The 15953-nt window shown below is 44.7% G+C and overlaps 1 protein-coding gene across 5 annotated transcripts in view; it reads right to left on the bottom strand.

Annotated features, from left to right (window-relative positions):
* The window catches only part of LOC144125816 (uncharacterized), a 78925-nt gene extending 67747 nt beyond the window's left edge, over positions 1-11178 (bottom strand). Inside the window, exons 1-4 of one of the 5 annotated variants that reach the window (XM_077659526.1) lie at positions 11104-11178; positions 9413-9513; positions 7483-7599; positions 940-1112 (exon numbers count right to left, since the gene is read on the bottom strand). In XM_077659526.1, coding sequence (XP_077515652.1) covers positions 940-1112; positions 7483-7599; positions 9413-9416 — 294 coding nt within the window. In that variant the 5' untranslated portion in view covers positions 9417-9513; positions 11104-11178. Of the gene's footprint in view, positions 1-939; positions 1113-7482; positions 7600-9412; positions 9514-10219; positions 10240-10473; positions 10613-10753; positions 10773-10849; positions 10930-11103 lie in introns of those variants that run through there. The other 4 variants (XM_077659527.1, XM_077659530.1, XM_077659529.1 and 1 more) reach the window with 4 other exon arrangements.
* Positions 11179-15953: the final 4775 nt, after the last annotated feature.

Here is a 15953-nt window from a genome sequence, read left to right as displayed (position 1 = left end):
TAAACTGTTGAACTTCAGCCAACGTTTGCTCTCTCACTTGACGTTTTACTATGTGATAAAGACTGCACAAGCCACCACACTCAGTTGACTGCCACTGTTCCTGGAACAATAGGCAATGCAAAAAATAAATAAGCTTGCGGCTTCAAAGCAACAGCTGGGAATGGCAGCAGCAAAGATATACTAATGATGCAAGCACAGGCATTCCATCATTTAATTGTAAGCAGCACATGACGGCTGCAGGGCAATTTGTTCCTTCACTGCATCCACATTCAGAAAGCCTCTGGTGGCAACCAGCACTGCCGCATGCATAATGTAATGTGTGCTGCCATGATTTCATAGAAAAACCTCACGAGGCCTGCACTTGTAACCATATATTTTTTTAGGTATCTGGAAACACTGTGAGATAAAAATGGAGCACTATGAAATAAATTGACGAAGAGGATTTAAGGCCTGGGGTTCTTCAAACTTCTACTGTGAATCTTCTAAGGCTAAGCACACTAAATGCAACAAAAATACAGTAAAAAATAGTTGTAAACAAGGAATATCTGTCATGCTTCAATGAAATGAGAAGAAATGAAATAAAATGGAATCGGCTTCTACTGGCCAGCTTGGTCTTGATGCAGGGCTCTCCCAGAGGCACCCTTAATTTAATTGATCACACCCGTGTGCTGTACAAGCATAAATTTCACAGCATCATGTGCTTACTGCATTCTTTATTTGCCACCCTGACTAAACATAACCACAATGGACTAAATTTAAATGCACCTTAGATACAGGATAAATATACAAACTTCTTTCTGAGGCAGCCACAGAGGTTCCCTCCAAAGGCAAGTGGATGCACTAAGGTGGGTATTGAGAGCAATTACTCTGCTGTCAATATACGCCCACCCTTACTCTCTTTCTGCAAGGACTGAACTGATACCACAGCTCTGTTCTCACTTGATGCAGGTAGCCAGGGAATCCTCGCCGACCCGTCTTCTGAATACCATTGTTTTTGGATATGGAGGGTGCAACGGACTGTTCTTCGTCCTCAGGCGCAGGTTCTTCTTTGGCGACTGCTTCTTTGGTTTTGGTGTCCTGCCTATTTGCTGCAGCCGGTTCACCAGGTGTATCTGCATTAATCGTAGCCACAGGAAATAAAACGCAAAGGCACTTATACCCGCCACAAAATCTGGCTAAAGAAAGCAACAGCTGCAAGACTTCATTTGCCCAAGTTAGTTTACAGCTTACTCAATAAATGTCATGATGGTTGTAAGACTAACTAAAACCTGTGCTGAGATGATAGGTGAAACAAACGTGGCACGCAAGAATTGTCAATATTTTTAACACTGCAAAAAAAAGGAACGCTGTTAGCAGGCGACTTAAGATACTCCTAGACCACATTTCCCCAAAAATTAAGCAACCGGGCATTTGAAAATGTTGCAACGTACAGTTCCACAAAACATGCCAGAATTCCGTACTCTCAAGCTTAAGAGAACCCCGAGGACAACTCCATGCAATTTACATTGTTTTTAAAAAACATTAATTCTTTGGCTCTCTCTGTGTATGCTGAGATTTCTTCGACACCAAAAGACATCTTATTGCAGAGAAAACTGAATTTGAAAATATTCCCACTAGTCGATTCAAACTCGTGACATCCTTCATAAAAAAGAAGAGGAGAACGGTGGTGTAGCCTAGCATCTGGGATCCATGCCCAAAATATCGGTTTTGATGCACGCATTTTTCCTGAAAAATCTGCCAGTGGTGACGACCCCTGTAATTCGTTTACTGGTCTTTTCTACCTTAAAACAGCTCTGTTTTCGGTGAGAGTGGAATCTCTGTGATCAGAATGTAGCACCTTATCGATACAGGCTAATTTCGATTTGTTCTCACGGTCCCTTTAAAGGTCAACACTGGGGTTTTATAAACATTTTGAGTTGATAGTCAAATTCACTAAAGTGCCTTCATTTAAACGTTCGCTCACTTTGCAACAAGGAGGCAGAAATGGATTGTCTTATCTCTAGTTTTTCTTTTTTGTTTGACACTGTCACGTTAACTGAAACTTGGTGCAAAGACGATCAGGATAACTTTCGGTTTTCATGTTATCAATCCTTCTGCTTAAATCGGAAAAATCGTCATGGTGGTGGAGTCATGCTATTGATGAAGCCGAGTGTAAACTGTGAACTGCTTTCTTCTTTTTGTGTACTATGAGATGATTTTGAAATATTATCAGTTCATGTAAATAAGCATGTGCTTTCTATTTGTTACCGGCCCCCAGATGAAAATGTGTCAAATTTTTCTTATTTTAGGGCAGTTTCTCGGTTTTGTTTCTGCAAACAGTTACTCTGTCACATCAGCCGGCGACTTTAATATAGATATGTTAGCAAACACTAACGAACAAATAAACATGAAAATGCTTATTACATCAAACAGTTGCGATAATGCTATCACATTACCGACCTGAATTACGAAAGACACTAAAACGCTGCTAGACCTTTTTGTGACAAATTTTGATAATACATACATCACAGTGGGATCTATATCATGTGGTCTTAGCGATCGTCTTCCGATATTTGTTATGGTAAAGAAGCAAAATTTAGAAGGATGCAAAAGCCGACCACCTATTTTTTGCAGTCTTTTACTATGTCAAATTTAGACAGCTTCAGGACTGAACTACTGAAGTCAGATTTTACAAGGGTAATGGAGATAAAAAATGCCGATGAAGACTACGAAAACTTTATGAACCAGTTCCTGCAGGTTTACAAGCGACATTTTCCAATAAAAACTTTTAAGTTAGGTAAAAAAATCCGCAAGCCTTGGATAACTCCAGAACTGTGCCGAAAAATCAACGATAAAAATATGCTTTACCATCAGTTTATTAAAACAAAAGATCCTGATACTTTAAAACAATTTAAGGCGTTCCGAAATAAATTAAACAAAGAGGTTAAAATAAGCAGATCTAGATACATTTACTCTGAATTCCAGAGTTGCCTAAAGAAAAGTGACCCCGTATGGAAAAAGTTGAACACAGTTTTTAAGGGCACAGGGTAAGGTAAAATTAGAAAAAAATCGTTTTTTTTTTCTTTTGGAATTTTAGAAGTTCAATTCTTTCTACACATGTTCCATGATCGCACTTTCCTCAGAAAGCCATATTTACGGCTGAAAAACGCTTTTTCCGAAACCAAGTAGTGAGCGGCCACGCCCCCTTTCAGGATTAACGTCAATTTTTTCAACCAAAAAGTCCACCACCTGATTTCAAAACTTGTCTAAAATCAGCTACATATAAAAAATTGTCTGGCAACTATTGTACAGCTCCTCTTTTTTAGCCAAGACAATCCTGAGACGCTTTGCACGTTTTTTCCACGTTTCTGCAACCTTCATGCAGCTGCGTCCAAGTGCTATCCCTTTCGATCAGTATTGTAAATTGTGCCGGTGTTGGTTGCTGCTGATAAGTTGAGATGCCCAGGGCAAAGAAGGCCTTCGTCAGGCGTGAATTTCACGGCAACCGCTACGCTCATCGTGAAAAAGCAAAAGGATGTCCACGACCGAATGAGATCCCGAACGCCGAACGCGCCAGCTCCTCGACATCGAAGCTTTCAAGATTTTCTCTGTGCTTCCAGGAAGAGGATGTGCTACAGAGCAGCAGCCAATATGCCTTAATGGACATGGACGGCATTTGTGCCGCAATTACACAGATTTGTGTGTGCAGAGAGTGCGGTGGAAGTGTTGAGCTCATCGAAATTGTGACAAAACGGGTAGGTGTTGCAAGCGTTTACAGTTTGAACTGTGAAGTGTGTAGTGCCACACAACGATTTGAGACGTCGAAGAAAACTACTTCTGGCCTCTATGAAGCCAACCTCAGGTTAGTGTATGCCTTGAGGTCCATTGGTAAGGGAATGGCTGCAGGAAATATACTCTGCTATGCTAAACCTTCCTAAGCCGCCGACAAAGTTTGCGAAATACAATCAAGAGCTTCTAGGTCACATCGAAGCTGCTGCTCAGGAGTCGATGAAAAGGGCAGCTGACGAAGCTGTGCAGCTGAATGAGGGGGATAAAGACATCGCAGTTGCTCTTGATGGAAGCTGGCAGAAGCGAGGCCATACTTCCAATAACGGCATAGTCTCTGCGACCAGTGTAGACTATGGGAAAGTGCTGGATGTGGAGGTTTTGTCTAAACGTTGTCCAAAGTGCAGCATCAAGGGTACAAACAGTGACCCCCTTCATAGAGAGGTGTGCCAAAGCAACTACCAAGGCACCAGCGGTGGAATGGAAGTCGCAGGAGCACTGAAAATTTTCGGCAGGAGTGAGGAGCTTCACGGCGTTCGATACGTCAAATACCTTGGGGATGGTGACAGCAAGGCTTTTATGGCTGTGAAGGCACAAATGCTATATGGTGATTCCTTTGAAATATCCAAGGTTGAGTGCATAGGGCACGTGCAAAAAAGGATGGGCACAAGGTTACGAAGGCTAAAAAAAGGAAACAAAGCAGGAAAACTCTCTGATGGAAAGAGCCTCTCGGGCCGAGGCCGACTGACTGATGCAGTAATAGACGAGCTCCAGACGTACTATGGTTTGGCCATCAGAAGAAATGTAGGAAACCTGGATGAAATGCGAAAGGCCGTTTGGGCAACCTTCTTCCACTTATCGGCCACAGACGATGACCCATGCCATGGACTTTGCCCAAAGGGACCTGATACGTGGTGTGCCTTCAACAGAAGTCAGAGGGCAAGCCATTTTTCCACAAGGAGAGTTTGCCTGCATCTGTCTTGGAGGCTATCAAACCCATTTATAGGGAGCTATCGAAGGCTGAGCTCCTAGAGAAGTGCCTGCATGGGCGAACTCAAAATGCAAATGAGTCGTTCAACCATGTTGTTTGGGAACGTGCGCCAAAGAATGTGTTTGTTAGGCTTCAGACCCTACGGATGGCAACACTGGATGCTGTTCTTTCATTTAATGATGGTAGCATCGCACGGGCCAACGTTTTGAAGGCGTGTGGATTGAACCCAGGGAGCAACACCATCAAGTGGCTGAGGGAAGCTGACCATAAGCGCATGTACTTTGCGGACCGAGCAACACGACAGCTTACAAAAGAGGCCCGACAGTCAAAACGACAAGCCGAAAAGCGAAAAAATGACGGCGACAGTGACTACGAAGCAGGGGGCTATTAAACCAATTACTATGGAGGCGTTTCTGCGAATAAAAAATGGTTTTTGGTTTTTCACATCTTTTTTTCTCTTTACGCTCTATTATCTCAAAACAGTGCTTTTTCTTACAAAGGTACCATTATTTCCAATGCCTTTCAAGACAGACGGCTGATTTTTTTTTGCAATCATCTACATAAGTGTTGGCAACTACTGAACTAGAATTAAGCAATTTCACTGAGCAGTTATTCTGTTATGAATTTTGAAATGCGCAAAGAAAGGCCAGATTTGTGTACTACCGGAAAAAATTTTATTAAAAATCAAATTTTCAACACATTTCAAATATTATAGTTCAGTAAAAAGAGCACAAAATTTGGCAAACAATGATATATGTATTATTAGGCTACTGTTATTAGTGAGAAACATGTACCTCAACATGGCCTAAAATTCATGGGAAGTATAGGGCTTACCCTGTGCCCTTAAACGTACGAAACTTTCACCTAGAATCGAGACGTTGTCAATAAATGACTGTAAAGTGTCTGGCTGCACCCTTGCAGATTGCTTTAATGAGTATTTACTTCATTATTCTGATCAAGGTATACTTGAAGATTTTTACATTTTACAATTTTGTGCCCGTTAGAAATAATTGATCTGCTTTTCTAAGCACTGTTACACAGGATCAAGTTACAGCAGCTTTTCTCTCTTTAAATAAAAGTTCAAGTTGCGACGCTGAAGGAGTTCAGACACGTCCGGTGAAATATGTGTTGGATGTCTTATGTCCATATTTAACCCATATTTTTAACCTTTGCCTAACGAGTGCAAGTTTTCCAAAATGAATGCAAATCGCTAAAGTATCTATGCTCTTCAAAAAGGGTGATCCTAATGATATGAATAATTACCGGCCCATCTCCGTCTTACCCATATTTTCAAAAGGCTTGGAGAAGCTTATCCATTATCAGCTTTGCTCGTTCTTTGATTTACACAAACTTCTTTCAGAGGCTCAATATGGATTTAGGAAGCACAAATGGACAGAATTAGCTTTGCTGGAGCAGAAAGAATTGATTTTGTCCGAATTTGAAAAAAAAAAAAAACTTTATACTAGGCATTTATGTCGACATTTCTAAAGCATTCGATTGTATTCATCACTCCACTTTATGCTAAAGAAACTGAAAATTTATGGAATCCGAGGACATTTTCTTGAGCTTATCAAATCATATCTCAGTTTTCAACAGCAGTTCGTTCAAATCGAAACGTACCGTTCTGATTTAAAATCAATAGTTAAAGGTGTTCCTCAGGGCAGCATTCTTGGTCCACTTCTTTTTAACATCTACATCAATGATCTTATTAACCTCTCTACTAAGCCTAAATACGTTTTGTATGCCGACGACGCTAGTATACCCCCACAATGGTTCAGTGGTTATGGCGCTCAGCTGCTGACCTAAATAATGCGGGTTCGATCCTGGCCGTGGCAGTCAAACTTCGATGGACGCAAAATTCAAGAGGCCCGTGTACTGTGCGATGTCAGTGCACGTTAAAGAATCCAAGGTGGTCGAAATTTCCGGAGCCCTTCACTACAGAAGTCGCTTTGGGAAATTAAACCCCCATAAACCATAAACCTTTTCAGTTTAACATGGTGAACCCTTTTTGGTGAATATTGCTTTCCTATGAAGACTGACTGGTATTTCTCAGTGAACGCCTAGTTTACAGACTTTACACCATTTTCTGCTGGTAAAGTCAATTTTGTGAAAAAAACCTGATCATGTGCCCACTTTTGTCTTTACTGTTCTTACATAAAAGTATTTCTCTGACAAGTCAACTTAAAAGAATAGGGACACCAACTTTTCAGGTTCAACGTTTTTTTTTTACTGATAATAAAACATGAGCCGTTGGGAACAGCAAAACTGGAGAATATAGGCCCCTGTAAGTTTGAGATAATTTATCATAGCACTGTTTCTCAAAGTAGATCATGACCAGTCACCACAAAAGAATGACAAGACTAATTACGTGCTAAACACTCTCAACACACACAGAAAAATAGGGAGCAGGGTACAAGCAGCATGCTAGTTTTGGCTGCATGACATAAGCTTAGTGATATAAAAAAACATTGCACGTAGTTGGATAAACTGAAGTGAGATGTGCACAAATTACTGAGAATTGATATAGAAGGCTATTTCAAACTGCTAATCGCACAATCCTTGTCTATATGTGCACTGCTAGCAAACAGTTAAGAAGCGGACATGATTTGGACTTAATTGCACCGTTCATCCAGTGAAATGCACTGTGTTTTTTTTGTTGTTTTTTTCACACACAATATAACGGGGATGAACTCCCAAAATACGCATGATGTATTAAAAAAAAAAACCTTTTTTCTCTGCACTTTCAGCACCATCAGGTTTCCCAGAACATCCTGCCTGCTTGTGGGTGATGAAGGTGTCAAGCTCATGAAAGATGGTGCCGCAGGAACCGCACTTTAGAAAGTCTGAAAGAGAGAGAAAAAGGAGACCAATATCAGAAAAAAATAGAGAGGCACAGCATCACTGTACATTAAAAACCAGTGTGTAAATACGACATTCCATGTCCATGTCACACGAAGCTGTGCAAATATGTGCCTTGCATTAGTGTCCTTTGTCGCACGCTGTGTTAAACGAGCAAAACAAGAAATTACAATAAACAGTACAATCCGAAATCCCTTGTGTTATTCGTTTTGACGGTTTCGAACTATCCACACAATCAAAATGCAAAGAGAAAATTCCATACAGGGCTGGTATTTTAAATAAGCAAGAAACATGTAGCCAAAGCAGCATATACATGACAACTTTTCTCACAACTGATTTGATATAGTTAGCTCCAATAGAAAAGCAATAAATTCGTTTGCAAATACCACATCCATATGCTAAGCATAAAAAGTAGGTCCGAAAAACCAACAATTTCTCTAGCAGTCTTAATACCAGTTTCTGTTCACAACAAAGACATCATTTCCGCAGTCTATATTTGTGCCATTTCTTCTTTAAGTTCTTTTAGCAGCTAACGAACAGATGCTTGGGCCATTTTTTGAAGTTCCTTTGCTGTGAAATAACTAGAAAAGCTTCAGCTTTTTTTTGTTGTTGCTGTCATTTGAAAGAACATGTGCAGTGAGGATAAGCTCTGAAATTCTAAGCCCCCCCCAAACAAAACAATAGTCCTTTAGGTTTCTTATCAGGTTCAAGGAAAAACATTCACCCTAACTTGCTCTTAAAACTGGACATCCATTCTCCTCACTGCACAGACCAGTGTAAGCATTCGAACATGGTTTTTCCATCAAGAGGAACAAAGCTTGAAGAGTTTAGTAGCACTGGTGGGTTAAAGGAGTATACACACCTAATTTTGGTGGCATGTTTCCTTCTCTATAATGATGTGGAAGACACTACTATACATGAATCACCATTTGATATTTGCCTTCGACTTCTAAATAATTTATAATCAAATTTTTTCTGTCATGCTGTTTCGGTTTCAACAGCCGAACGATGGCTGCGATGTCAGAGTGCTTATGTGTCACGTGAGGCATGAGAAAAACGTCCATTTAATCGCATCATCGTTTTAATTTGCTGCAGTGCTGAAGCCAAACTTTCTCAAGAGCCGAAATGGCAACGAATTGGAAGCAGCGATTATATTGCAATTTTTTCATGTCTCACATTACCTGTAAGTACATGATGACGTCACAGTATTCGGCTGTCGAAACCGAAACAGCACGGGAAAGAAATGCGATTATAAATTATTCAGCGGTCCTAGGAGAATATGAGCTGGTAATCCATGTAAATAATACCTTACGCATCATTACAAACAAAAAAAAACATGCACTTAAAATTGAGGTGTCTATACTCCTTTGAGAATTAAAAACCCACTTGCAATTCTACTAAGGTGATGATATGATTACTTTAATCAAGACTTTAAATGTCTCAAAGCAATTGTGAACAGATGTTTCATATGATAGAAAGCTGTTGATGAAAGAAGAGTCATATTTAAACTCATTACTGCACAATTTAACATGCTTTAGTAACCAGGGGTTAGGCTTTTTCCGTCTTCCCCCTGTGTAATTCCGTTCACAGCAAATTTTAAACTGGGAACCAATGAATTCACTTCTTTAACAACAAATTGTTCTTGCACTCCTCTTTTAGTGAGTGAGCAGTGAAATGATTTGGTAATGCAAGGAAGCAATTCTTTCCAGACAAATGAGAGCCCAAATTATGACATAAAAAGAAAGGATTTAACACCAAGTGAACATAACAAGTAAGAGCAAAAAGCTGCTTGCTAACCCATGCTTGTGACAGTTGTCCCAGAGTCTGCCTTGTTTCGGTTTCCGTCAGTGGTTTTGCAGCATTGTCTTCAGCCCAGCTGACAAATGGGGGTCCTTCACCTGCACCAATGTAGAATGTCACAAATTTCTTTCCTCCTAGATGTGACTTATGCATGCCCACTTAGAAAAAAAAAATGGGAGAATACGGGGAGACATGCATGAATAATTCAATGGAGAAATGTTGTGCTGTGCCATAGCATCTATGTCATTTGGCACCACGAATAAACTTTGTACACACCATGAAATGTTAATTGAAGCCAGGTTTCACTCATAACTCTTTTCCAGTGCTCCAAGTATGTGCGGTCCACATGTAAACACTGCTCCATACTTTTTTTAATTGCCTACTATAACGCAGTCTAACACTACTGCATGTTTCAATACATGCAAGTCGTAGCATACACAAAAACAACCTCAAATGAACATTTCACCTACTCAGTAATGCAGCCAAAAGTCTAAGGGTTATACAAAGCTGGCGTATTCTTTTTTGGCATATAAAATTCAACAAATACCGGTTCATGTCAGGAACAAACTGAAGTAACTGTTTTTAGTTCTGCAACTTAACTTCAGCACGTCGGCAACCACCGAGGAAAAAGCGAGACTGCGCGTGAGCGCTAATTCAAGTAATTCTACTGTTTTCTGCCCTACCGCCGACTTTTAAAAAGTCAAAGGTGCATGTTAAAAACTTCACAGTCGGAACTTTAGCAGAATGCACCGGAAAGCATGGTGAAATTGTGCTCAAAGGCTTGCGCAACTGCCCATTTCCTACCTCCCGCTTCGAACATCTCAAAAGGTGACAACCGAGCCGCCAATTCGAGGCGAAGGTAGCACCATGCCGAGAGAGAAATATGACCAAAAAGTGGGCGGCTCGGGAATATTGCAAGAGACGATACGATAACATGCGCCGCCTCGGAACACCACGGCGGAGGCGGGGCGCGCAGCACGCCTCCAAAGTCTAAATCACTCCCGGTAAACACAGCGGCAAAACACTTTTATTAAGAGTTCTCATGACGTGCACAGCACCGCTAGCTCAGCACTTCCAAACCGCGATTCCATTCGTGATCTCTACTGAACGTTCCATCCGAACATGCACCACAACAAGGCCACCCGCATGCGACGACCGCCAGTATCAGCAGCTTCCGTCAAAGATCGGATTGCTACTGAGCGCACGAAAATGATCCCGATAAGTACACTGCAATCACACCACCGCGCCAACGTAACAGCAGCATGAACAATGCCAAACTGGCCAGATCTCGCCTGCGACACGCATCGAAACGATGCGACAGCATTAAGTTGCCTTTACTCGCTGGCGGCATGTTCCTGCCCTGCGCTAAATACGCGCGATAGACATGTTTGCTTGCCGAATTAGCCCGGTTCGAACCAGAAAAATAATTTTTACAGTTTTCGGGTGTACGGCAGCGAATATATGGCAGAGCTGTGGCGCCCTAATCGGCCATGGCGTCAAAACGCAGAAAGCCAACGGCGCCTCGAAAAGGCCTAGCAAACCCCGCATTCGCGCTGGCACCACGGCTGAACTGGCTGCGTTGATGGGAATATCAGCACGTTTCTGACAGCACTAGGTACTTGTTCTCCGTCACCATTGTTGTTTTAAAGCCTACTGGCAAGAAATAAGAGCGAGATATTATTACTCACCATAGATTCAAGTAAATGTCGCACGTCTCCCCTGGAGAGAAAAAACAAACGCGGCCGGCAGGCGGCGCATGTTTTCGATCGTGTTTCGAAAGCGCACCGTGAGCGTGATGTCACTCCTGACGTATTACGGATTTTTGGCGCGAATGTAGCATGTGCACGTCTCGACGCGCACAGTAAAAAAACACATATCTAGACGCCGCAGCACAATGCTGCAGGAGGCGTGCACGATTTGTGGCCCGCGATTGAGGGAGCGAGACCCTCAGTTGGAGCAGCCTGCGAGGACCGTTTGATGCCTGCATGCCTTCACTAACTTGCTGTCTGCTTGCAATTCCTATGCAATACTTATGTAGATATTGCGTAGGAATAATACATCGCCGCTTACTTCAGGCAAACGCCTGTCAGCACTTCAGCTGCGCGAAAGTGCAACTGAAATAACACCGCATGCTACGTGGATCGGTGCATGAAATCTCTGCCCTTTGCATTTTCTAAGACGAGCAATGCGCTAACATCCATATCTAAGGTGTGAAACAGAAGCGTAAACACCGCCTTTTTTTTTTTTTCTAGGCGTGGTTGGGGCTGAGATATATTCGGATTTCGAAGGGGGAAAGGGATGCGCTCTGCGTGTGTACGTGTTTCCTGTTCTCTAACCTCGTTTTTTCGCGCAGTTTAATCATGAACGAGAAGCACCAATTAGCCCGCCAGAAAGCCGTTCTCAAAGGGATGGAGTACTCATTCTGGCCTTTATAATGAGTCGACCACTCCCCGTGCCCTTGGGTATTTTCTTTTGTTTACTGTGGAAGGGGAGAGAGTAATCGGAGTCTCGAACCTCACTAATCACTCAGGTTCAATCTCGATCGCGGCAGCCGCGTTTCGGCTTTACGATGTCGGCGCACGTTAAAGAACCCCAGGTGATCGAAATTATTCCAGAGCCCGCCATCACGGCGCCTTCTCCCCTCTTCCTATCACTCCCTTCCTCATGGCGTGGTTGAGGTGTCCGTCAGTCGAGAAATCTGAGAGTTGCTGTGTCTTTTTTTCTCTCTCAAAACCAATAATTTAGCAAACCCTTCGCTATGGTGGCATATGCCTCTATGCGCCTCACGCCCGATGAACCCTAGCATACCCTCGCTACGAGCTCCAACATTGATTGCGGCAAGATTCGAGCGCACGCGTTGAGATGACTCTGAAGTACGTGCGCTGCTCACGCGCTCGTGAGGCAGTATAGAAGCCATTGCCTCGCGCTCGTAATCTCCTGTCCATTTGTGGGAAAGAGGCGACTACCTCTTTCTTCTTTCACTTCCTTCTTTTCCCTTCCCTCACGGAGAGGTTGAGGTGTCCATCAAGAAGTAAAACACTTACTACGGTGTTTCCTTTACTCAAAAACCAATATAAAGACGCAGGCTGATGTCATGACCTTGTCCGTTCTCAGGTCATGTCCGGTCTCAAGTAATGTTACACCGATGACTAGATTAACTTTATAAGAAAAAGTATACTTGCGCACGGCGGGGTTCGAACCACCGCCGAGACACATTACACCGGCCAACAGCTGTGGCACGCCGACGCGAGAAGCACCTCTCCCGTCAGATATGGCAGGACTGGCGCGCGTTTCTTGGCTCAACGTCAACGACTGCCTCGTTTAGGCGCACCTTTCGTTTCATGGAAATCGGCGAACGCTCGCAGGATCCCGCAGGCACCGCATCGGGACAGACGCTAAGTCAGTTCACTTCAGAGGTCGTCAGGGCTTTATTTCCGGTTTTCGACCAGATTCCGGTAATGTTCACCTACCCGAATACTCTTCCTTCAGAAGCGGGCTTGCCTATTTCGCCGAATGGTTCAGAAAACAGGTGGCGCATGTTCAAAATATGGCTCGAAAGTTAGTGCGCTCTGTGTTGTAGCCTCGACTTGTTTATCAAGCTCAGTTCCAACCTTACTCTAAAGAGACTGGAGCTGCTTGGAAATATCAACAGAGAGACCAAGCGGGTTATCTCTGCCATTGCTCGCTTGAGCCTTTTCACACCCTGCAAGCGGAAGCTAAGCTGAATACCCTTGATGAGCTCGTGGAGCAGCGTCGTAGTGCGCGCATCCAGAAACTTCAAGCACTCCCAGCAGCATCTGCGCTGGCGCATTACTTTGACCCGATTTATCCGCTTCTTCACGTAACACCTTCGGAACCCCCCTTTAGCAGCGTCCCCAGGTCGCCGACAACCGACCCTTTCTCCCAGCAGACTCCTTATGCGCGCTTCAAGTTTACGTGGACGCAAGCACGAAAGACTATATTTTGCACACCAGTCTCCTTTGTCCAGTTCTCCCTGACGTACGGCAGACATGTTTCTGTGTCACAGAGGCACTGCTTCCCTCTGTGATAGCAGATCACGTAGCCATTCGTGACGGTTTGTCTACTTTAAAAGACCTCTTTTGTATTTCACCTCCGATCCGTCTTCTCCTATATACAGATTCCACACAAGCCGTTCAGTCTCTACGGCGCGTGGCCAGTCCCCTGGACACCGTTATCAATGTGTGTCACATTGTGCAAAAATATTCATGCCCTGTACGCACTACGCACCATCTTAGGGAAGCGGACAATGCGTCCCATCTACTGCAGGTGACATACCCGCAGCCTGTACTGAAGCTATCCGCGGGAGACGCCATACTGCCTGAAAAGGAATTTCCCCGCCGCCACACGCGTGAATTAATTTCGTCTCGTGGGTACAACCTTTATTGCGGTTTAACTCGCCGTGAGGAGGTGGCGTTGCGGAGAATCCAGGTGGGTGCTGCGCCGACGCCTGCGGTCAGGGCCTCCTGGACATCGCAGACACCTCTTCTGACCTGTCCCTTCTGCTCCGCTACCGCTACAGAGGCGACGTTCGCTCACTTCTTGCTAACTTCCCCCACTTCGGGCGACACGCAAGCTACACCTCGGCAGCCAGGGTTACCACCCCAGCCGACCACCAAACACAAGAATCTGGACACATGGGCCCCAACACCGGGTCCTGTTGGAATTTGTAGCTGACAATTGGCCTGCATATGACTGCCTTATGACGAAGGGCACATCCGGGCAATTAAAAAAATAAGAAAGATCTCGTTGGCTGTACGACAGGCTTTATAAATCCTGCCGGTTTTTGTTAACGACGTTTTGGGTCGTTGAAACGGCGCGAAACACTGGCATGTCAGGATGCAGTGCGCGATGTCAGCGAATAGATGTAGACACTAATACTTCCGAATTATGCGGATACAATTCTTGAAGTTAATTCTTGAAGGGTCTCAGCGACAAGAAGGCAGAGAAGAAAGAGAAAAAAAAACTTTTATTGCGAGCCGAAGTTGGAGGGAGGCCTCCAGCAGGTGTAGCACTTAGTCCAAGGCCCCATTTGCTGTAATATCTGGGTGGCCCGAGCGATCAAGTCACGCTGGTCAACCAAGGTTGTGCTAAACAGGATGGCTTCCCACTGGGACAAGGAGGAGGGGTGTATGGGGGTACTGAGAGAGTCTCGGGCAGTCCTACATGTGTGGAATGGTAGACGGCTGGATGAGCTCCACAAAAATGGTAATCTGCGGGGTAGCGTGTGGGGTAAAATGTGTCCCTAAGCGTGATACAGGGGAAAAGCGTTCTCTCGCCTGAGTTTTTTGTGAGGTGGTGAGTATGTTCTGCGGGAGAGTCGGTAATGTTGGAGTGTGTGCGAACGGACGAGCAGGGCGGCATCCGCCTGCTCTGAGTTGGGATGGCATTCCACTGGCGCCTGGAGGATAAGTTCTCGGGCCGTCACATGAACGTGCTTGTTGCCAGGGGGAGATGCATGCCCAGGTGTTTTGCTCGATATGGGAGGTGCGTGCGTGTGAGTAGTTGCGACCGGAAGTTTGCTAGTAAGTGATGACAGTTAATGATTGATTCGGTGGCGTTGTTCGCATAGTCAGAGCTATGAAACATTCTTCCGCCTCTGTGCTGTTTCTAGTGCTAACTGTGGATGTGGTAACTGTATCACCCTTACCTTGCAGTCAGCCACCGCTGCCGTCGCCATCATTGCGTAAGGTCTGTTGCGGCGCCTGTATATAAAGCTTCTTCCTTTTTACCACAGTTATAGTGAAGTAACTGTATATTCTTGCCTCGCCTCTTCTCTCGTGAAATTCCGGATGCATTTATCTCAGTATGGGGGCGACGTAAATGTTGACTTTTAATTCCGGGGTGTAAGGATTCTGGTGACAGCCCGTCTGGTTCAGCTGCGTATTCGGCCCGGGACACCTGCAGCCGGGGTCACTGCACGGCGATAGGCATCTTCGTTCCCACGACCTGTCCCCGCTTGGGTTATTGGATACGACACGGACGACTCTGCCGCCGTTTGTAAACAACATTGCTACGGAGGCAGTTAGCGACCGCCAAACCGAGCAGGAGTGGCTCACCCTTCAACTGTGCCGGCTCGCTGGCGCCTCGCCCATTCGGACTTCCCGGAAGACGTGTTCGGTTTGACAGCGTGAGAACTGTCGTTCGGACGCGAAGACAACGCTCTCTCTGGTGGGGGCGATTGTCCAGCGGCACCCTCTCTCTCCGGCGAGACATGTGACGGGGGCGTGTCCCTATGTGAAGTGGTGTGTGTGTGTGTGCGTGCGTGCGTGCGTGTGTGCGTGCGTGTGTGCGTGTGTGTGTGCGTGTGTGTGTGTGTTTGTGTGTTTGTGTGTGTGTGTGTGTGTGTGTGTGTGTGTGTGTGTGTGTGTGTGTGTGTGTGTGTGTGTGTGTGTGTGTGTGTGTGTACGACAGCGCAAGTTAGGCCACGCCCAACCTGGCGAAGACCTCCTCGAACCTGGGGAATCCTAGGGACCGGACCCTTTTAAAACCGGCCGACGAGTGCCATGAGGAGGAATCC

The sequence above is a fragment of the Amblyomma americanum genome, chromosome 3 (assembly GCF_052857255.1).
Source record: "Amblyomma americanum isolate KBUSLIRL-KWMA chromosome 3, ASM5285725v1, whole genome shotgun sequence".
NCBI classification, from domain to species: Eukaryota; Metazoa; Arthropoda; class Arachnida; order Ixodida; family Ixodidae; genus Amblyomma; species Amblyomma americanum.
Note: the sequence above shows the minus strand (reverse complement) of the source record. Positions and strands in the feature narration are given on the sequence as shown.